The sequence below is a fragment of the Cataglyphis hispanica genome, chromosome 19 (genome assembly GCF_021464435.1).
Source record: "Cataglyphis hispanica isolate Lineage 1 chromosome 19, ULB_Chis1_1.0, whole genome shotgun sequence".
Taxonomy (NCBI): Eukaryota; Metazoa; Arthropoda; class Insecta; order Hymenoptera; family Formicidae; genus Cataglyphis; species Cataglyphis hispanica.
This window is the reverse complement of record NC_065972.1, coordinates 2,785,822-2,808,519: the sequence shown is the minus strand read 5'-3', so window position 1 is coordinate 2,808,519 and position 22,698 is coordinate 2,785,822. Positions and strand designations below refer to the sequence as shown.

Sequence of the window (22,698 nt, the reverse complement as noted above, 5' to 3'; positions counted from 1 at the left end):
ATTCATTTTAAAATTTTGATAAACGCCTTCAATTAATCAATCATTGTTAATGATTGCAACGATGAAATGAAAATAGAACAAGAAATGCGAAGTGTGTAGAAGAACACGAGGCATATATGCAACAATTTCGATAGCATCCCCATGAAAATTTAATAAAAAGCACCTTCATATTATTAGATTTGGAATAGATTTTTTTATAAAATTATATGTAAATGTAAACTTTTTCCTCTTTTGAGATTTCCAAAGAACTTCCTAAATTATTCTAAAAATTCAATTTCCTATAATCTAGTTAAAAAATAATATATTTCGTTTATCAAAATTCTCTTTAGGATTTTAACTGCTAACTATAATGTTCTCTCTTTCAAAGAAATTCTTCTCTTAAAAAATAAAAATTAAATATAAAAATAAAAATAAAAATTTCCTACTGAGGAATATATCATCTTATTATCAAATAATCTTCCGGATAAAGAGAGAGATTCAACGAGTACAAAGCTCTCGGCGGTTAAATAATTAAGCGATTGACGGAAGAACTCAATTTTGCGGCGGCGTCCGAAGATCCTCGTCTTTCGAAAATTTCATCCCGCGTCGATCTTAGGAAAGAGAAACTCGTACAGTCAGCAGGACCGAGGTAATTCGTGAGGAGAAATTACTTAACTCTCGGATGATACATAAATTAAGTCGGAATCGTAAAGGGGCCTGTACCACAGTCGCAGCCAGTTAGCGTGAGGGTGCCCCAGAGGGCAGTACAAACCCCCGCCACCGTTTCCGTGGAGCTCTTTCTACCTCTCCCTCCCCTCCTCCCCTCCTACCTTCTTGCCGCCCCCGACAACCACGTTCCTTCTATCTCGCTCAACCCTTTACGCCGCTACCTAATAGAATTACCCTCGGAGCTGAAGTTAGCCGGATTGAAATCGCCGTCACATTTTTATCAAATCTTGTTAATTAAGTCGTTTGTAATGCCTCGATTGTGCAAAAGTATGTATTATTTCTGTTCGCAATAATTTTTATCATCCTTAATGTGTCTATGTTAATATTTTAATTAAGCACGATTAATTTCTCGATTAAACTTTCACATAGCTTTCATATTTGACTAATAATCTTTTTCTCTTTGATCGATAATTATTGTGTATTGATAGCCATTGTCGGAACAAGAGCTTAGAGATATTACTTTTGGAAAAAGCGTTATAAATTTTCGAAAACGTGGATAAGGAATTTTCAAAACGTAACATTCTCCAACGCTCCTTATACATATTTATTCCTGTCTAAAATCTCATTTCGACTGAAATATCTGCTCTATACCCGGTGGTACGTGCATTCGCGGTATGATTTTTCATTAAAGTGTCTCCCGTAGCTGAGATATGGCCGGCACATTGAATGTAGCTGCTCCCAGAAGCGAGAGAGAGAGAGAGAGAGAGAGAGAGAGAGAGAGAGAGAGAGAGAGAGAGAGAGAGAGAGAGAGAGAGAGAGAGAGAGAGAGAGCGAGAGAGAGAGAGAGACGGAAGGAGGGGTCCGCCGCGCTTATAAAGCGCGCTTTCGCGGGTGGAAAGGAGAGTGCACAGGAGAACGAGCGTTAAGCGAAACGTATGCGCGCGTTTTGCGGAATATTGCGGCGGTGATGTACATCCCGGCCGCGATGCTCCCACGAGTGCGATAAAGATGCCGCCAACGCGGAAGTTATGCGGCAGCGGAGAGAAATACGTCGAGCTTGCTTCATCGACTCGGCAGATGAAGGAGATGCCGAGATGCGGAGAGATTAGAGATCAAAGCAACTAAGGCTCGCCGATTTTAATTAATTATAACGCGTGGCTTAATCGAAAATATCAAAGTCGCGGTATATACCTCGATGACATCTTCAGAGATAAATCAAGGCGACATCTCCGAGGAATGAACGCGGGAACGTATTCAGGATGGACAAGACGCATTCCTCTCCTCATTACCATCGTTATTGGGGGGGTGTCGGTGTTAGCGCGATGCGATGTCCAATTTCCAATTTTCCCCCGGCGTATAGCCGAAAAATTAGCTTATCGCGAATAACTATAATCCTCGACGGCCCTCGGGACAACGCGAGCGTGCGCCCGCGGATTATATGCCGGAGAACATATTTCGTAATCCGCAGAGATATACCGCCGCTCCGCTCCGCGACCCCTCTCCCCCGTCTCCTCCTCCTCCTTCACCCTCCTGGCCAACCCTATCCGAGGGTGGCTCGCCGTATCGAGAGAGAGCGACGAATTATTATTACGAAGATACTCATGTATCTCAATGACGCATCGCTTCGCACGGGACTTAAGCTTTAATGGAGTCTCCCGCTCTTTCTTTCTCTTCATCCCCCCCCCCCTCCTCCTCCCCACCCCTTTCTCCCTTTGTTCTGGTGTGAGTCTTATACCGGCAATATCGGGGCGGTTTTCGGGGGATCGAGCGATTCGATGGAAGATAAATGACACGTGGACGACGTGGTCCGGGAGTTGTCCTTTCCTTGATGTTTGTGATCGCAAAATCGGGGATCTTGGCGTTTTTTACGTGTGATATACTTATATGTTCGCCGGGCAAATAGATACGATTTCCCTAACAGTTCTTGAAGCCCGTGTTCTCATATAATGCTAAGTGTGCTCCTATCCTCTTCAGTCCTGTTTGCCGAAGATCGTTTGCGATACGCGGGCAGGAAATAAAAATTTGACGCCTAAATTTAAAGAGCGACGAGGCTCTCCGAGCTCGAGATTCTTCTCTGAGAAATTAATTTTCAATGTGTCAAAAAAATTTGCGGCAAATATATTCTCCGTAAAAATCTGAGATTCTGATAATTTTAAATAATTGAAATACTAAATATTTTTTCTTAAAAACTAAATAAGACCAGACTTCTTATCTCATTGATACATCAATTCTCGCGGAAGATGTCGACGATTCGCGTCTCGCATCGACGAACGAAGCGGAGCTAAGCGGATATCGATTATACGCTAACGAGGCGCGCTCTCGCCGGTTCCGCCGAATCGTCCTGATCAAACACATTAGCCCCGACTTCCGGTGGAACGCGGCTGCCAATGGAGTGGCGTCCATTGTCGATGAACTTGATGACGACCCATTGTCGCCTAGCGCGTTTCACGACGTCGCTCGTTTGTCGAGGAAATGGGAAAGTCGAGTGGCTCTCTCGACCCTCCATTGTGTCGACTGTGGGTTGCCGCAAAATAGGCACAATCATCCACGAATATTTCCTGCGAGAAGAATCATCTATCGATGACACGACATCGACGAGCTCATCTGCTACGCTATACTTACGTCTCTTATCATAATTTATTTTTCACTTTTGAAAGTTGCATATCCAATTTATTATGTTAAAAGCCAGCAATTTTATTTTGCCTGTATAAATAAAAGTAAGAAAAAATAAAGAATTTTTTATATTTAACTTTTTATATTTAACAAATCTTAATTAAATCTGTCAACCTGATGTCGAAGACAATTTCATGCACGAGATTTCTCAGACAATGTTAAGTATGAAATATTTTCGCCGTGCAATTAGAAACCACTATACATTGGTCACGCGCTTGCGAAGCGTCGAGGAACCTAGATCTACAAATGCCGTTGTCAAAAATTGACGAAATTCAAGTCAAATTGACGCGATCGATTTTGAAAATTCTCTCACGCGTAGTCACGCTACCACCCTGGGAGTCCATTGATTCGCGTATCATCGTAATTTCACGGCGCGTTACCTACGCGAAATAACTCGGGGGACCGCGCGGCGTTTCTGCCTACGGCTTTAAACAAGCCACGAAATTGGTTTACTTTTCGGCGCGACCCCTCGCCGCCCCTTGGATGTCGCCCCAGAATCACGCCACCCTCGCGAGGCGGCTAAAAAAGCAGCCAGCCTAATTTCCTACACCTCCCTCGAAACCTTATCTCCTCCTTCGCCCCCGTCGCACCCCCGGTCTTTCTTCCATCCAGTCCCGTTGACTTTCGTCCGGGAATTAGCCTTTTAAATTGGCTCACCTCAATAGTCCCGCCAACGTTGAGCGGTCGCAGCTTTCCCGAAACGGATGGAAGAATCTCTTTTTCTGCGCAGCAAAGCCATTTTAATCAAAGGAAGTAATTAGCGGACACAGAAATCACTAGAAAGTGTCGTTAACCCTTTAACGGAAAAAAGTTAACGTAAAGTCTTCGAGTGAATTGTCGAAAAGTATTATGCAGTTGTAATAATTTTATGGCAACTATACGCTAATGCAAAAAAAAAAATTAATTATGCGTGATTATTTTCTGTATTTCAAATCTAATGATGCTTTTTATATCTGCAATATATTTAAAAAATCGTAAAGTACACGAGGACAAATTTGATAAAAAATATATATATATATATATATATCACATTAATAATATTTTTTTTTCTCAAAATTTATAATAAACTAAGCAATACTATAATATGTGACATGTGAAGATAGACACTTGAAAGATCTCGCTGAATAAAATGCGCATCCTCGTGACGGTTACAATACAGCTGAGGGTGAATAGGATGTCGGCGAGATTTCCTCGGATTTACTTTTCGCCATTCTTTTTTTTCCCGCAATCCCAAAGTCCATGCGAGATCACAGGGATAACATCCCCGTGGACGTCTTTGACCACAGCGGGCGGCCCCAATTGCGATACCGCGAGGAGTCGGACAATTTGCTAACCTGGCGAAAATATGTTTGGGATTCGTAGTCCCCTTCCTCGGAGAATCCGTTTTACGATTATCGTAGAACAGCAGCGAAATGGATCGTTTTCTACCGCTGTTCTCTTTCAGCACACTTTTCGAAAAAGGGCCCAAAATTTCTTCGAATCATTTTACTTTGCGAAATGATTGGATTATCGCAAGTTTGCAATTTGTAATTCTTTCCCTTGATCGTCAATATTTTTTAAATTATTTGTATATTATCACAATTTTTCATATACGTCATATACTAGAGATTACGATATTAAAATAAAAATTATATGCAATATATGAATATTTCTCGGTTTCATGCAATCGCAGTTTAATAAAAGAATTAGCAGTTTGTTAGATTTTTTTCCTATTATTCATTAAGCAATTGATTACACAAGAAAAAAAATATTATTATTAATGATATGCATTTTAATAAAAATCTTCGTGCATTTCGCGTGATTGAATATCATTGTTGATTATCGATATAAAGTTCGTTTCTCAATATTTTGCCCGTCTAAAATCGACGAATTCCGTCTCGCCGTGAATCGGTTTAACCTCGGAAAATGCGTTTCGAACGTGCGTCGGTCGCGCAACGACATCTTTAACGCGTAACCGCTCGTGCATATGGCATCAGGGGGGGGGCATCGGTACGCGATAACAGCCAAGGATCTCCCCCAACTGCGTTATGGGACCCGTGGGATTTCGGCCGCGGGCTACGCAACCAGAGCTCTCCACGACCCTCTACGATCGTGGCCACGCGTATATTGCGTAGACAAACACGCGTTACAGGCTCGCTTCGAGGTCGAGCTCGCCACTTTTGCTCTTCGCGACAATTATCCTTCACGAATACAAGACAAGGCCGAAGTAAACCCAACAAAATAGGATAAATATAACGAGATGATGCATGATTTGTTTCTCGCGGCAATATTGAATGAAAAGGTTTGCACGAATTGGAAAGTCAGAGGGAGAGGGAGAAGTATTTTATGAAAAAAAAAAAAAAAAATAAATAAAATAAAATATTCTGAAATAAGTATAATAGAACTTTATTAATATAAAAGATTTTTCTTTTTAAGGAACGGAGAATGCGCGATGTATCGAGACTTTAAAAATCGTGCAATGTTACAACGCGCTATTAAAAAAACTTTTGCTCGGATGAGATTTGATAGAGCAGGAAAAATCATCGATGAAAAAAGAGACGCGATTATCGTTAAGTCTCGACACGCCCCGAGCATGCCGACCGAGAGAATTCAACTTGTGGAAATCCCAACAGATTGCCACGGGGGTTTGTGGAGATGTGGCGGTGGCGGCGGTGGCGGCGGCGAGTCCCTTTTCATGGTGGTTTTCTCATAAATAAAAATAACCATCGCAACCCCCGAGGGATACGTATACGCGATATCGCTTTCGTGTCTCTGGCACTAGCAGGAAATCAGTAAGAATCGGCCCGCTATTCTCTTCTTTTTTTTCTAGATATGCCTCGATAGATTTACTTCCGATATGCACAGATATATTTTCGACATCGATATACTTTATATCCCTCTCTTTGATATTATAAATTATTATTTATACAGTTGTAAAGGTAATCTCTTACTTCAATCTGTCTGTGTGTTCTTATATGTGTATTACAAAATAATTAAATTATATAAAATAATATATTATAAATATAACTATTAATTTGATTTTGAAATGCGCGGAAATTAATATAAAAATGTATTATATCACATAAAACTTTGTCCAATAAAATTCTGAATCAATTTTCTAAATCTCACCATGTAAAACGACTCGATAAATACAAGTTGTTCGCAATCTGCGAAAATATGAATTAAATCCGCTCGGTATAACGATGGTTTCGACGCGATATTTCTTTGTTACTCGAACGTTACACGTGAAATCCCACGAGCGGTACGTCAGAATCTTAATGTTACAGGATCCGCAACACGCGCGGCAATAGTAATGATCGGCATTAAATTATTCTCGCGCACACACGCGTATATAATCGGCGGCGCATATAATGGCGGGTATTGAAACGCAAATAGAGCGAATCATCCGGCCGATCCGAGGATCGTTCTCTCTCTCTCGTAAAAGTCTCGCCTCGTTACCGGTTTCCAACCCCAAGGAGAGTTTCCGCCGAGCCGTCAATTACTAGCACGCGAGCCTTCGGACGATCGTGCGCGAGAACTCTCGTCATCAAGTTCTCGCGGATGTCTGAAGACTTGACATGAAAAAAGAAATCTCTAAATGGCAAGAATAAACAAGAACTGAAAAGAGAGACGCTGAGGGGTATAAGGAGCAGATGCGCAGACGCAGATGCCGGAGAGATGAAAAGATGATTTGAAAAACTTGAAGATTGTATGAACGTTAAGACTTAAAAGAGTTCTCCTACGTACAATACGTATATACGGACTCACACATCCGAGATTATTGTATCTGTATTGGACGTAACGGGATTCAGTTCTCATTTCATAGCCCTTGAGCCCGAATTAGCGTCGATATCACGAAGGTGGCGTTTCGCGTGGACCGACGCGCAAAAGGCAGGGCTTAGCACCCCCGTTCCAAGTACCCGCTAAGCTCGTTGGGGTGATTTGCTAAGCCCGCTAACAAATAGAACGATAGATGGCACCGTTCCAACCCCAAGTCACCCCCGTCACCGCGATCCCTGACTCGCTCGGCCGAATTACACGCGGATCACAGCTCCTTGAGCTCCGATTTGACGCACTTCACTGTGCCATTACCGAGATAAATAAACCGTGGTCGTGCCGTATTTGATAAGTCGAGTCCCAAAAATAATTTCAGAACTAACTCCGTTTTCTCTTAAAGGTTTTTTTTTTTTCGAATGATACAGAAATAAGAGTTTACTTTAGATAAAAAATATATTTTTCGAATCTAAAGCCATAAATTTAAATCTTATGAATTGTGAGTTTCGATTAATTGAAATATTTGCTATTATTTTTGAGATAATTAAGTAATTCAAAATACATGTATCTAAAAATTTTTCGAGATCTTTAATATTAAAACAAATATTCGAACAAGAGAGAAAAAAGTCTGATTTATAAAACAAAGATGGCATACGATATCAGTCAGAGAAGATATAAAAAAATCGACAGAAAGAACAAAAAGAGAGAGAAAGAGAGAAAGCGCGCATATGTGCGAGAGATAAATGGAAGAAAAGAGAGAAATTTATTTTACTCTGGGGTAGAATCCCTTAGAGCACGCAGAGAAAAATTACAAAATTCTTTCTTATATATGTAAAGAAATGAGATGTAAAACAAAAAAAATTGCGACGATATACGGACAGACATTATATTATAAAAATAGATGCAATGTAGATAGAAACACCGAGATAGAATAAAGAAAGTATTATAAAATGCATATACAGAACAAGTAAGAAACAGAATACTAATGAAGAGAGAAAGAAAGAGAGGAAAAGGAAAAAAGAGGGGGAGCAGAAGGCAGACAATTGAGGTGGCTCGAAAAAAAAAAGAAAAAAAGAAAAAAAAAAGGAAAAATGTAGCAACGCGTGTTACATGAAAAATCAAGAACAACCGACGAACGTAGGCCCGCGCGATGTTGTAGGAGAAAAGGGGGAGGGGGAGGATGAGGTAGGAGAACAACCGAATTTCCACCCTCGCGACAATCGAGCTCGTATATTCCGATTAGAGGGTGGCATTCACTTATAAGCCATATCATAACACTTGTCCGCGGCGCGTTACGATCCCTCGCAGGGTTACTGCAAAGGGAGAAAGGGGGACGAGGAGAGAGGGGGGGGGGAGGGGAGGGGATGGGGTGGACGCCGCGGGGGTGAGATGACAGGACGGTCGCCGGCGGTAGCCCGGGCTTTTCCTCTCCGCCCGGCTCCTCTGCCTCTGGGGGACAGATTTACGGCCACCTTGGGTACTGATTCACCGGTCGCCACCGCCGCCGCCACCGCCGCCAGGAGAGGTTGCTCCTGTCCGAATGGACCCGGCGCCACCCCGGGTGCGCGCGAACAACCCCGGGCGACGCCACATGTTCGTTCGTTTCGAGGGCGGTCTCGCGAGTTGTAATGGCCTACTCTCCGCGGCGCTGAATTCCGAGCTCGTGATTATTACTTTATGAGCAACCGAGATTGTATCGCTCGACGCGCTCGAAATTTTGCGAATGCGACCGGAAGCGTGGCGGATTATTCGCGGCTAGACGCCGCGATATGGTTATCGATGAAGCGTTTTATTGTATCTAATCTCTGTCTATATCTAGTATCAATTTCTATCAAGTAAGAACAGAGACTAGTATTCAACGATAATAATTAATAAATCATACAAGTTTTATAATTGATATTGATATAGCAATAATAATTAAGTAATAATTAAGTAATAAGATTCTTATTTTTGGAATCTTTTCAAAAATCTTATATCTCTCTCGTTTTCTCCTCTTCGTCTGACTTTCGTTTTTTCGCTCTCGCATGTTACTTCCTCCCGTTCGTTCTACCTCGTTTTTTAAAACCAGCGGACCGCTTTCACGGCGCTCCTTTTACGGCCGAATTTGTAACTTTAAATTGACGGGCTCGCACGCCCGCGATCAGCCTCAGTCGCCCTTTAATGCGGCTCGCGCACCGTGAAATTTCGCAGTCTCTTCTTTTATTGTCCTCGCTTTACGGCACCCGTTACACAGACAAAAAAAAAAAATGATAGAAGTTTCCTCCGATCGCCATTAAGACGATCGTCGTTGGAGCACCGCGGAATTTTCAAAGCATCGAATACCACAAAAAGCACAAATCATTAATTACACGTTCATATCGCATACTTTTCTTCTTTCGCCTAAAATAATCGCACGTATGTATTCAGATAAATTATCATACTTGTACAAAGACATATATATGTTGATTGTGTGATTTTAATAAGAGCCAAAAGTCATTCTCTTTATATGGTAATAAATATATAAATCATATTATATAAATCATGCGAGAGAAAAAACTTTTAGCTTAATTTTACACAAAGTAGGGCGAATAGAGCATTCTCTTCGAAATGTTCAAAGACCTCTCAAGATGCGTGAGAGAGAAGAAACCATTCAAATAATATTTTCATAATGTCAATTGTTTCCTTTAAAAATTTCGTTATAAGAAAAAAATTAACCGAATGTTGATTTCAAACAAACACTGATTTAAAGAGAGCGAGTAAGAGAGAGAGAGAGAGAGAGAGAGAGAGAGAGAGAGACGGAGGAATAGCGGCTGACTTATGTTGGCGGATGCCGACTCCGCAATACGAATCGCACGCAAAACATAGCATGCCTGCTGAAGACGTTATTTGCGCGGCGCAAATCAGCCCGTTCAATTAAAACTTCTTCGCCCACGGCCGCTGGGCCATCTTCCTAACGCACGTAACGTCTTCATTCCACGATCGTTAGGCTGACGGATAACGAGCGGCGTGTATGCAACATCATCCCGACAACGTCGGACGTCCTGTCCTGCCTCTCTCTCTCTCTCTGATCCCCGCTTCACTGATTCTTCCTCGACCGCGAGCTAAGCGTTATTAAAGAGACAACGCCGAAGAAACCGCGTCCATCCCGCGGCTCTCTTCGCGTCCGTGAAAACCTGGAGCGTGATTAGAGCGAGAGATGCGCGGCGGAGACTTTAAAGGACAATTTCCACCTATATAGGATTTTATTCTCTCTCTCGCGATGTTGCGAAATGGATATTAAATGAATACTTTTTAAATGGAGACACGAAACGTTAAACGAGAGACGCGTTTCTTTCGATTCTATGTAACTGTAAATAAATAAAAAATATATTTCTATTGAAAATTGCTTTTCTCACGGGATCTGCGTCTAAAGCTTAAATTTCATCAATCTTTGTATAAGTCGGAAAGCATTTGAATCTCAACCTAAACGATGGAAATCATCCTTAAAACTGGGTATACGACGAGAGCCTCGAGGTGGAAAATGGAGCGAGTGGAAGGAACAACGAGAGAGAAAGAGCCGTAAAAGCTACCGTAGTGTAGTGTCGAGACGTGCGTATAACGTTTAACATTTAGGCCCTTAGAAGGTTGTGGCTCCCTGTAATTATCGCCGAGGTGCGGCGCCTTGAGGTCTTCATTATATAGCGAGTATCCTTGTTATTTTTCTGTACCGAAGCGTATACACGCATAGCGTATATACGCAAGAGCGTGCACGTTCGTTTGCGGCGAAAGAGGACGAGCGGAAAAAAGGGTTCGGGCTCGGACATCGTAAAAAGATGGCCGGTTGTGAGGGAAGGGAATACCTGCGTTAGCGTCCGCGTAATCGAGGATTTTGCACCGGAACAAGAGTTAAATACGAGACAGTGAGACGAGAGACCCTTTGAGCATATTCGATCGACCGCGAAATGATTTTACTTTTGTTCCTCTTCCTTCTTCCTTCTGTTTAATATTTTTCAATTTTTGCGACATTTGAAAAATTAAATTTAAGATTACGCTGCGTATTTCTTCTTTTTTTTTTTGCATTGTTTCTTTATCTATTTCACGTGGAGAAAATTATCAAGCGGCAACAAGTATCTGAGAGATTTTACGAGCGAATTATTTGAAAATAAATTGCCGCGAAGACATCTCGCATCGCGCGAAAACGCTTAAATAGCACAATAAAATCTACAATGCACTGTATAAAGCGCCGGGAAAGAGAGAAGAGAAGAGCGAGGAGAAAAACACGGAGAGAGAGAGAGAGAGAGAGAGAGAGAGAGAGAGAGAGAGAGAAACACTAGAATGAGAGCTGCAATGCGATTTCTTGCTGCCGTTTATTTTAATTTTGTATCCGTCTCGGCTGTTCCCTTTGTTCTGTCTGAATGTGCCGCTCTCATTCCTCTTCGTCTTTTTATCCGCCAATCATTGTGCTCGAATTGCGCAACAATTTATTATATTATGGAAATGGAAGTTCTAATAATATTTGCATTTGTTTCTTGATGACGAAACGTTAAAGTGTTTTCCATCAATATTTTATATAAGAGCAATTTAAAACATCTATAAATTTTTTTATGTTTCAAACATCATTCTTATATCAATCATCGCTGTTTAGTTAATAATAAAAATTTCTTTTAATTAAAAATTAATTATTTTAAATTTTTCACACAAGCCGCTCTATTCTTTATTATCAAGAAACGTATCATAAATAAATAACGACGACGCATCCAGGCGAAAGCTAACAAAATATTCATAGATTCGCGATGCAAAGCACGGTCGATTAGTTCGCGAAAGCGCGGTATTTCGACGGTAATATCAATTCGAGCACGCGCGTGACTCATGCGGGATTCGCGGGTGCGTGTGTCTCGTCGAGATGAAGATAAAGTCGATTGCCGGTCGGTCGAGATGAAAGCGTCGCGTTCCAGGGCGTCCGACACCTTGTTAAACGAGTCGCTCGGGGCACGGCGCCCCTCGGAGAAAAGGACTATTTGTTAGGAACGTTCCTCCATCACGAGTCTCCTTCCTATGGTGATACCGTCATCGCGGATCTTCCTTAACACCAACGGGGAAATATCCAATTGATCGAATCGGTCGTAGATTGATCAGCCCGGAGCATATTACGATGCTTATAAATATATTAGATTTGTATAAAATTGCTCTTATTATTTTACGTAAATATTTATTTTATAAATATTAAAATTTTATTTTATTTAATCTTATTTGCTCATTATTTACTTAATTTATTTATAATATACATATAGAGCCAGCCTTATTGATTTCTATTTTATTTTATATAAATTTATTTTATAAATTGCAAACAAAATTTCGGGTGTTTTTCTGTCGTCTATTTCATGAAAAGCATCATATGAATTGACTTATTTCGATATAAATACGAAAATATTTTCTCTCTTATTATAAGTTTCATTGTGTGTGGATTATATCTCGAAAAAGTTTTTTACTCTTTTAATATAATGTCGTGGCCCGTAAATTATTTTACAGAAATGTTTCTATTTATAGTACGATTTCATAAATACTTTCAATTATTGATTCGATAAAAAATGTCAATTGAATTTTAATAATCAAAAGTCCAAATAAAATCAAGGCTGAATTGGAGGTGGAGCAAATTCGAGGATTTCCGAGGCCGCCCCCCATCGCAGCATCCGAAAGATGCTCTCGCGGCGCAATCCGAACGCTCTCGGTGTTGCCATGGCAATTAATTACCTTCATCCCCTAGTCTGTAGGTGTGATTATAACGGGTGTGCCAATCGAAAGTTACCGGGAATCGATTTACGTTGAGAAACGCGCCATAAATACGGTAATTACATCGAGATTATCGTTTGATGGAAATTATCTTCTTTCGCGTGGCAATGTTTTTCACGCGTATCTAAATTTATCACCAACATGAATCCCATTTTCACGGAATATATGGTTTTATCCTATTCTTTTTATATTTCGTTTTATATCTCTAAATGTACAATTTAAAATTTTGTATTTGAATTTTTATGTATATTGTTATTTTACAATTGTTATATACTATTTATAAAAGTGTATGACAAGAGTTTAAATATATATTTCATCTCTTTTAATATAACTTTTTAAAATCTATCATTTATAAGGAAGAAAATATAATCCGATAATATTAGATATAATTTTGCAATTTGACCAACATAATATTTTCTAATAAACTTTCTAATAAAATTATAGAAATCATGGAAAAAGAAGAGAACAAACTCAAAAAATAAAATAGTTCGTGAAAGGATTATTGGAGAGTAGAAGAACTATTTCCTTGGTCGACGACGATGGTTCTGGCAAACCGAAAATTAGGCGAGTAAAAGGGACGGAGGAGCGAAAATGGTAAGAGAAATAACGGGCATAGTAGCTAGCCGCTTGTTATCAGTTACACTATTATCCGTACAAATGTATTCTCTTCTTGCTATGAATGCAAGATGACAGAGTAGAGATAAATGGAAAAGGAGATTTGAAAACAAGATTTAACAGATTTAATAGATTTAATATATAAAAATTTTTAATATGAAATGTAGTTCACATGATTTAGAAATATAATAAAATAAAATAAATTGACGTAAATGAGTAATCCTTTGCTTACTTTTATATATTTAAAAATTATCAATGTTTTAATTTTTCCGAATTTTAGCGTTTTCAAAATGCATATGTGAAAGAATCATTAGAGGAGAGCTTCCAATCTTGTTATAAATCTCTTTCCGTTCCAATCTCTCTAAATTACATTTAATGCCCGTTTACGCGCATGTTTATTCATTATAATCATCCGTTTGAAAAGTCTATTTGTTAATAGTTAACGTGTGACATGCGCGAAAGTATCGTAGAGAATTGCGTTTGACGCGCGGTAACATGTATCTGCGTCTCTCTCGGCGCGATCGGCAATCAGCGCGGTCGTGAACGACGCGGCGTAAAATCATAATCCAATTTGTCCGAGGAGAGGCCGCGATGGATGCGGGGTAGGTCAATGAAGTCGTCGCACCTCCAGCCGGACCGAACGTTTAATCATCATAAATTTCGCGAGAAACCGCAAACCGGCTTTCCACCGCAGTGCGAGAACGAACGCGAGCAACCTGCGAGGATCTCGAGACTCTCGCGACGACCTTTACATACTGAGATTCAAATGTTATAATCAAACAAACGGAGCTCTTTTACATTATGCATTACATGTATTTTTTCCTCGCCATCATTGATCTACAGCGAAAAATTTTGGATGAATATTTTTTTCCGCGTATACATTATGTGTTTTGGATTTAGTTTCATAAAATTAATTTTTTCTATCAATCTTCTCCTCGTAGCCTCTTTCCTATAACGTAGCTTTGAGATATCAGCATCGAGTGAATTGAACGTTTTATCGCGAGGCAAAAAATATTGTGTTAAAAGTAGCCATTTCATAATTTTTCCTTCATTTTGAAATCAAATCTAGAATAGCAAACTATTGCAATTGATTTTATCAAGATGTTAAGAAAATATTATATAAATATTATACAAAATTAATTTTATGAAATTAAATCCGAAACACATATACACATTATATGTGCATATATATACGGAAAGAAATATACAAATATTTTACCCGGATCAAATATTGCGAAAAAAGACTTAGTTTGCTAAAAGTAAGATATTATATTTTGGATGAGCGTAAAAACTGTCTTTTTTTCAATTCATTTATTCCGCGATACATTTTCACGCGTCTTATCGCGTGCTGGATCCAATTTTATCCGACGCGAATATCAGTTGTTTGTCTATTGCAAGAGCTCGTTGACTTTATTGGAACGCATTCTGCGAAACGTTTCGCCATCGCGTGTACTGTCGCATAGTGTCATAAATTTTGCGGACTGCGACGAATTATTCGCGGCACTGACGGCGGACTCTGCGACGAGACGATTTCTCGAAAGCGTCGCTCGTGAACGAAGGATAGGAGAGAGAATCGGGGCAACCCGGTATCAATCTAAATTACAAATTCCATCGAACAATGGCGCGATAACGGAGGAGGGAGGATCTCCGATCCGTTAATGCGAGCGGCCGACAGGGAGATTGCGCTTACTTGGCCGAGTGCGGAGCGCACATTAACTTAATTTATTTGCCCTTTATTCGGCCGTCAGTCGCGCCGCCCAGACGTTGACCATCGGCGCCTTAACTTAACACCAGAACTTTGCGAATTATTCGAAAAAGAATTTATCAACGTGAGAGTGACAAATTGTGCGCAGGATATAACTTAAAGCTGTCGAAATTATTGATTGAAATGTTTCTAGAAATTTAATACTTGGCTTGATAACTTGTGTAAGATAATTACAACGTTTCTTCTTTTGCTTTTGTATCCGACATGAGTATGTTAGTTTTATTTTTTTTATTATTTTTATTTAGAAAGATTATTTAATTTATGTTTCAATGTTAAAATATTAATATTTAATTATTTGCTGCGCGTATTTTTCTTTGACTTGATTAACTTTCGGCGGTTTAAAACAATAAAATCTAATTAAAAAGTTTCTGACTCACCGATACGATGCGCAATAACGGAGTTGTATATGCCTTTGATCTGTAAAATAGAAATATATCCAAATTATAAAAAATCAATGTTTAAAAAATTAATATTTCAAAAAGTAATTAATATGTATAAACTAAATTTTTTAAAACTTTATAATATTTGTTTTCTGAACTATTAAACTATTGTTTTCTGAATTAATTAAAAATTATATATAATGCCCCAACAAATTTTTTTATCAAACATGAAATATGATAAATAAAAATTTTTAATTTTGATATAAAAATAATTTAATTAATTACAAATCTTAAACAAATTTAAATTTTATATATATATATATATATTTATATAAAAATATCAATTATTTCATTAGATATTTTTTAAATATTTTATACAAAATAAAAAACTTTAAGATATGTTACATACATTACAATACTAAATTAATTAAATTAATTAAATAATAAATAAATTATTTACCCTCCGATTGCTTCGCTGATATCCAATGCCTCCTTCAGTCTCTTCCCCTTCTCGTGTCCATCCATTGTTCTTTCTCTATTCATTGATTTTCGCGAAAATACGGCACTCCCGAAAATACCCTTAATTACAATTAATTATGCGCGCACTAATCGATCGATTACATATATTATTTTGTGGCACTCCCGACGTTAATTACACGCATCTTATCATATTTCGACGAGAAATGATTCACTTGACATTCGAAGATTGTGTGATGCCACTCGTTGTATTATATTATATACCTGTTGTTGAATAATATACATCCGAATTTTAGAGCAAGTTTACTATGAGGTTATAACATAAGGAAATAAATATACGAATGTCAAAATTAAAGAAATATCCACAGAATGCAATAATGCTATGTTGCCTCGCACGAGACATTTCGATCGAACATAAAAATATTTTAACATATTACCAATGATGTTTAATATCAAAATTTTACGGAGATAATTGTTAAAATAACTATCACTCTATTTATGAATTAAAAATGTTACAAAGTTGTTGGACTCGAAGTCGATTGATTTAATACACATAATTAGATTTTTTTAATGATTGAAAAATTTCAAAATAATAATTTCATGATATCGCGTGACATTACATAAATTAGATTAACAATTAGTTAAGATGTGATCGTGTTCGAAAGTATATAATCGATATTTATTATACGCGCGATGTACTTCCAACATATATAAATCGCGAAATAAGTATATTATTAAAGAACGGAAAAATTTCAAAACTATTTTTGCTTTCATGCCTTGGAGAATAATGAGCAACACGCTACCTGCGTCTCAATATGTATACGTAAACATACTGAGCACGCTATTGTTTACATTCCACGGCTCGGTCGTCCGGTCCTTGACATTCCACAGCGAGACTCGGCACTCAGTTTTCGGGACTCGTGCTGAATTAAACAATATCGAATTATTAACAAGAGACATACCGCGCGATTTTATATGATACTTTCTATATGAATAATGGATCACTTCACGCGTTTCTTTTGCGATCGACGACTAATTTCTCGCGAGTTATTCATTCGAAATATGAATCGCGAAGGAATAGTAAATGATAATTATAAATTATTATTTTAATCCGACATTTTTATGCTGAATATTATTTCTTTAATGCTTCTTTCGTATATATTTCGTATCGCGCTCTAAACCTTTCGCCAATTTACGTATAATTGTCTCGCAATTACCGCAGTTATAACCTACAATTCGCCAATCACTTCGGTCTGAGAAAGCGCAATAATATTATACGATTCGCAAGAGATCGTGCGATTAAACTAAAGTGAAAGAAATACATCAACCGTTTATTAAAACTTGATATGAAATTCAGAAAATACCTTTACTTTGTAAAGCGTTAAATATCTCTCGTGAGAGCCGACGTACTTGACCTTCCGACTATCCCGAGTTATTTGGCGCTATCTCGGGTTATTTGGCGCTAATTCTTTTTACGACATCTAGTGCGCTTGTCGCTCACGTGAGGTCGCTTTGTTGTCATTCGCGCGACGGGATATGGCGGAGTGTACGCTGTGCTTGTCCGGTGTTATTGAAAGACGAAAAAGTACGAGAGGACTCATTGTCAGTGGCATGAATAACGTTCTGTGCGTAATCGTATTAATATCGAAACGTGAAAGTAAACGAGAGTCACCTGTTATATTTTTCATAATCATTACAAGTAATCTGCTATCGATCGTTTATTGCTTTATTACGCGGTGACCTAAGGTCGAGTTAGGTTGGATTATCGTTGGCCCGCGCGACGAAATAATTCCCGCCAATATGCGCCCGTATCCTAGCAACGGTTGTTTAGCGTGAAGTGAATTGAGATTATTAACGGTTCATTTCGCGCGCTTTCTACGTCGCGAGGAGGAATCGAGGCGGACGAGAAGCACGAAGGTCATCGTACGACGTAGTTTACGCGTGTAAATCCCGCTCGCGACCTGATCAAATGCGCGATTTCGGAAGCTAGTACCGTGAAAAGTGTCGAGTGATAGCCGTGCTATATCGATTAATGCGCACGCGATCGTAATCAAGCGCATCTCCGAGAATGTTGTGCGAGTGGCCAAGAGAGGGAGAGAGAAAGAGCGGACATATATGTTCCGACATACATAGTCATTAGTGAAAGTCTGTACTTTATACGTATATTGTACGTATATTATAGATTTTCTGACTGACAGACAGTGTATATCGAAAGATCAAGATGAACACGAGAGGAGGAGCAGGCCCGGGGTGGCGTCAAGCAACAGCGGAGCAACTGTAAGGTAAGCACAATATACAATAATATATTAATTATTTCTTACTTAAAAAATTTTTAATTGCCCCTTTATTTCTACAATAATGATATTTTTAACATCACGTACTTTAATAGCACGTATTTAAGAAAAAAAAAATTATTTTATTGTGCGAAATATTTTAAATATTTAATAAAATAATTACAATAATTTATACATATTTATACATATGTCTTGTTTAAATTTTATAATTATTTAGATTATTGGAATTTTTATTTTATTTATTATATTTTATAAAAGTTTTTACATTTAGAGATTCTCTCTACTTTTATGAAAATTGTATGTAATTTTTTTATTAAATATTTCTTTAAAAAAAGACAAGAAAATTTAATTACACATCAGCAATTATTTTTTGAAATATTAATTTTCTTGGACAATGGCTTCTATATAATCTGGATACATTTATATTTTACAGATCAACAATGTATATTACAATCCGCTGTTGCGCCTCGTATCGGTGAGTCAGACATCTCACAATTAATATGTTTATTTAAATATAAACATATAAAAAATATATATAAATCGTCGATAATTAATTTAAAGGAAAAACATTATAAAAATTATTATTTTAGAATTTTTCTGTTCACATTAATAATACATATATTTATTTCGCGATTTATATGTTGGAAATCTTGCATATAATAAATATCGATTGTTTACTTTCAAACACGATACATCTTAACTAATTATTAATCTAATTCATATAATATTGCGCGATATCAAAGTAAAATTATTTTGAAATTTTTCGATCATTAACGAAATTTAATTATACGTATAAAATTATTCGAATTCGAGTCGAACAGCTTTGTAACACCTTTAATTCATAAATACTTTTAATTTATTAATACTAAAAAATTTTCTATTTTGACACTCGTATATTTATTCACTTATACCGCAATAATAAACTTGTTCTGAAATTCGAGCGTATTATTCAAAAACAAAGATATTACTCGTAGCAAATGGCATCGCACAATCTTCGAATGTCGAGTGAATAATTGCTTAAAATATAATAAGATTCGAAATATAAGGTGCGCGTCTCGCGTGTAATTAATACGCCGGGAGTGCCGTAAAGTATCGCGCGATTGATCGATCAGTGCGCGAGTAATTAATAGTATTTTCGCAAGTGCCGTATTTTTGCGAGAGCTATGAAAAAAAAAACAATGGATGAATGCGAGAGGAGGAGGAGGCCCAGGGAGGCATCGTGCATCGGCGGAGCAAATATGAGGTAAATATTTTATTTATTATTTAATCAATTTAATAATAACTTAATTGGTTTAATATTGTAATATATTATACGTAAAGTATTTTGAGGAATTTTTTTTTTAAATTTGTATAAAATATTTAAAAAACATCTAATGAAATAATTGATATTTTTATATAAATATATATCAAATTGTATTGTTTAAAATTTATGATTAAGTAAAAACTCTTTTTATATCAGAATTAAATTTTTATTTGTCATATTTTATAAAAATTCAAGTTTAAAAAAAAGAAATTTCCGGAATTATACGTAATTCTTTAATTAAATATTTTTTTGGAAAACAAAAAATTTAATTTACGCATATTAGTTATTTTCTGAAATATTAATTTTTTTAATATTGATTTTATAATTTAGATATATTTTTATGTTACAGATTCACGATGTATATTATAATCCGCTGCTGCGCAACCGTACCGGTGAGTCAGAAATCGCAATTAATATATATTATATTAAATTTGTTTCTGATAAGAGGAAAAACGTTAGAAAAACAGTTCAATTTATTTTTATCCATTATTTTTATCAAAATAATTAAATATGTTCTTTGAATAATAATAACAAAATACTTACTAAGCATAAAAGTAATTAAAATTCTTGCAAAACAAAAATGAGAGCCGAGAAATGCTCTGAATATTTCGAAATATTCGTGTAAAAACTTGAATATTTACGTATTCATATTTAAAAACTTTTGACAATTGTCCTCATGTTCTGTGTTAGAATTACAAATATCATGGGCACTCTTTAAGATCCTGCACTATAGAAAAAAATATAAAGCGCAAGTTTGGCCATATAATTCTCGAAAATATAGAGTCGATGGGGCAATAAGTTCCACGCAGGACAAAGTTTGGGGTAACCGCGATAGACCACCCCTAAGTACGGATGCCTTCGAGTTCGTATTAAGTTTTCGGGGGATGTAAAGCACGGTCGTAACAAGGGGTGACTTTCCTATGATTTCGGGACGAGACCGCTAACACATAGGGACCAGCGGAGATGCGTTTGTGAAACAGGGTGGGTTTCAACCGCTATTGCGCCCCTCTGACAAAAATTATATTTGGATTACAAGCATTATCGCCCAGAAATAAACGTGACTTTTATGGCAGCGGGATCATGTGGGGGGTTCCGCCGGTCTCTTCGACGTTCATACAATCGAAAATTAGGCCAATAATCGTTATGACTTTGATTTTCGTATAAATAATATTGTATTCTATAACCTATTTTATAAAATTTTTATTCATTAATAATTTTATGTGCTGCTTTTATGACAACCTATTACAATTTTAATAACAAACAAGTCAAAATTTTATTAACTTTGTTTTTGAGTTTCTACTTTTTACGTTTTTCCTCTTATATAAAAAACTATTTTCTTAAGTTACATTTTTACACTTATAACAATAATTCTTACGTAATGCACGATATTAAATTTAAATGTTTTTCTCGAATATATAATATCATTATTATATAGTATACTCTTTTAAAAACGAGCTTTTTATATGATTAATGAAAGGAAAAAAAAAAATATATATATATATATATATGATAAAAGATGTGAGGAGTGAGAGATTTAATTATATTAATTATCTATATACGATCTTCTCGAAAAGATTCGCTGGTGAAAATGATTCTGCGATACTTGCACTGATAACGCCGCGTTCACTTAACACCGAGCGTCGATTAGGCGTGCCGATTTTCATCCTTCGCGCGAATTCATTTCCCTATTATTTCGCGACGTCGCTCAGGTGATATATGAATTGTTTGGTACGAGGACGCACGCGCGAATTGTCCTAAATATCCATCGAGCCTCTCGACGGGGTGTTGAAGCGAGCCGCGTGCCGGGCATCCATCATCCCTTTAAAAGGGAGAGGAAAGCCGGTTCGCTAAACGTTGTCAAAACGTTGACGAAGTCACGTGCGAGGTCGAAGAAATGCCCGTTTGATCGACGAGCACGCCTTCGGAAATTTCGCGCCTTCCTAGTGATTATCCTTCGAGGCTGTGCATTTCGTGTTCTTGTAAAAATTTTCGCTCGACGGAGATAGACCGAGAGATACGATAACGCACGTGATACATCAGCGGGATTATCGATATTTTCTAAAATTGAAATCGTTGATTAGATGGAGGAAGTCGCTCGAAAATCTGAATGCTAAATAAAGTAAGCGTTGATCGCGAAGTGATTACATCGTCTCAGGGCTCTCTCTCTCGTTCGGCAATGATTTAAAATGACACTCGCTGGCGTGGCGCGGGATTGGTTATCCCAAGAGTACGGTATTTCACATAGCCGGGGCTCCGGTTTCATGCGACGCGATTAAAAAGCTTCCGCTCCGGGCGCTGCGGCTTCGCGAATTTATCGATTCTCCGAGACGACGGATCTCCGGAAAGAGATCGTCTCGTCGAGTTATTTCCGAATAACGTTCGTAGAGAAAGCTCTTATCCCACACTTGGACGACCGATTAATGATTGCTCGAGGTCGACCTCACTTCCTTTGATAGCGGCGTCTTAAAGTCTGTCACGGTCAAGAGAGAGCCGGTTGCTCGCTTCGATATCTCTTCCCTTGCATCCTCCTCCTCCTCCTCCTGCCTCTTCGTTCTTTCTTCTCGGCCGCTCCCCCTCGCCGAGGAATATTAATTATGCCGGGCGATAATGACCGCGCGCGCGAGCAAACGAATAACGTTAATTGGCCGCCGAGATAGCCGGCCGTCGCTTCCTAGTGCGAGAGACAAGTGTGCCGATTGATAGGACGGAAATAGATCGCGGCGGAATTTTAAATCGGAACGGCGAATTCACGACTCTACTTCTCTACACGCCAGTGATTTATGTTTCCTCTTAGACCAGAAAGCCGCGCGGCCTAGTTTGCTTCGCCGTCGTTAATCGATATCATCGTAGTCTCTGTAATTTTCCTAGAAGAGCTCTCCTCTTCTTCTCGCCGAAAAAAAAGCACCGCTGATCTTTCAATGTACGTCCGGATTTTCTCCGGACGTACTATTGACGTTCCGATTTATTAATATGAATATTAAAAAAAAAATACTTGTAAGGAAATTGAGGGAAATATGTAATTGTCTCGCATTGGATTTGAAG

The 22,698-nt window shown here is 38.0% G+C and overlaps 2 protein-coding genes across 10 annotated transcripts in view; one reads left to right on the top strand and one right to left on the bottom strand.

Moving 5' to 3' along the window:
* LOC126856575 (unconventional myosin-XV) overlaps window positions 1-16,323 on the bottom strand; it is a 73,688-nt gene extending 57,365 nt beyond the window's left edge. For all 4 annotated transcript variants that reach the window (XM_050605199.1, XM_050605203.1, XM_050605197.1 and 1 more), the window contains exons 1-2: window positions 16,043-16,323; window positions 15,580-15,619 (exon numbers count right to left, since the gene is read on the bottom strand). Coding sequence is in view for 2 of the 4 variants with exons in the window: in XM_050605197.1 (XP_050461154.1) it covers window positions 15,580-15,619; window positions 16,043-16,125 (123 nt within the window). In the remaining 2 variants the exon portion in view is untranslated. The remainder of the gene's footprint in view (window positions 1-15,579; window positions 15,620-16,042) is intronic.
* The window catches only part of LOC126856581 (homeobox protein unc-4-like), a 120,532-nt gene that overhangs the window by 15,796 nt on the left and 82,038 nt on the right, over window positions 1-22,698 (top strand). For 2 of the 6 annotated variants that reach the window (XM_050605214.1, XM_050605219.1), the window contains exons 2-6: window positions 13,267-13,416; window positions 18,242-18,341; window positions 18,787-18,828; window positions 19,328-19,596; window positions 20,006-20,048. Coding sequence is in view for 2 of the 6 variants with exons in the window: in XM_050605219.1 (XP_050461176.1) it covers window positions 19,540-19,596; window positions 20,006-20,048 (100 nt within the window). In the remaining 4 variants the exon portion in view is untranslated. Of the gene's footprint in view, window positions 1-13,266; window positions 13,417-17,604; window positions 18,342-18,786; window positions 18,829-19,327; window positions 19,597-20,003; window positions 20,049-22,698 lie in introns of those variants that run through there. The other 4 variants (XM_050605220.1, XM_050605215.1, XM_050605217.1 and 1 more) reach the window with 4 other exon arrangements.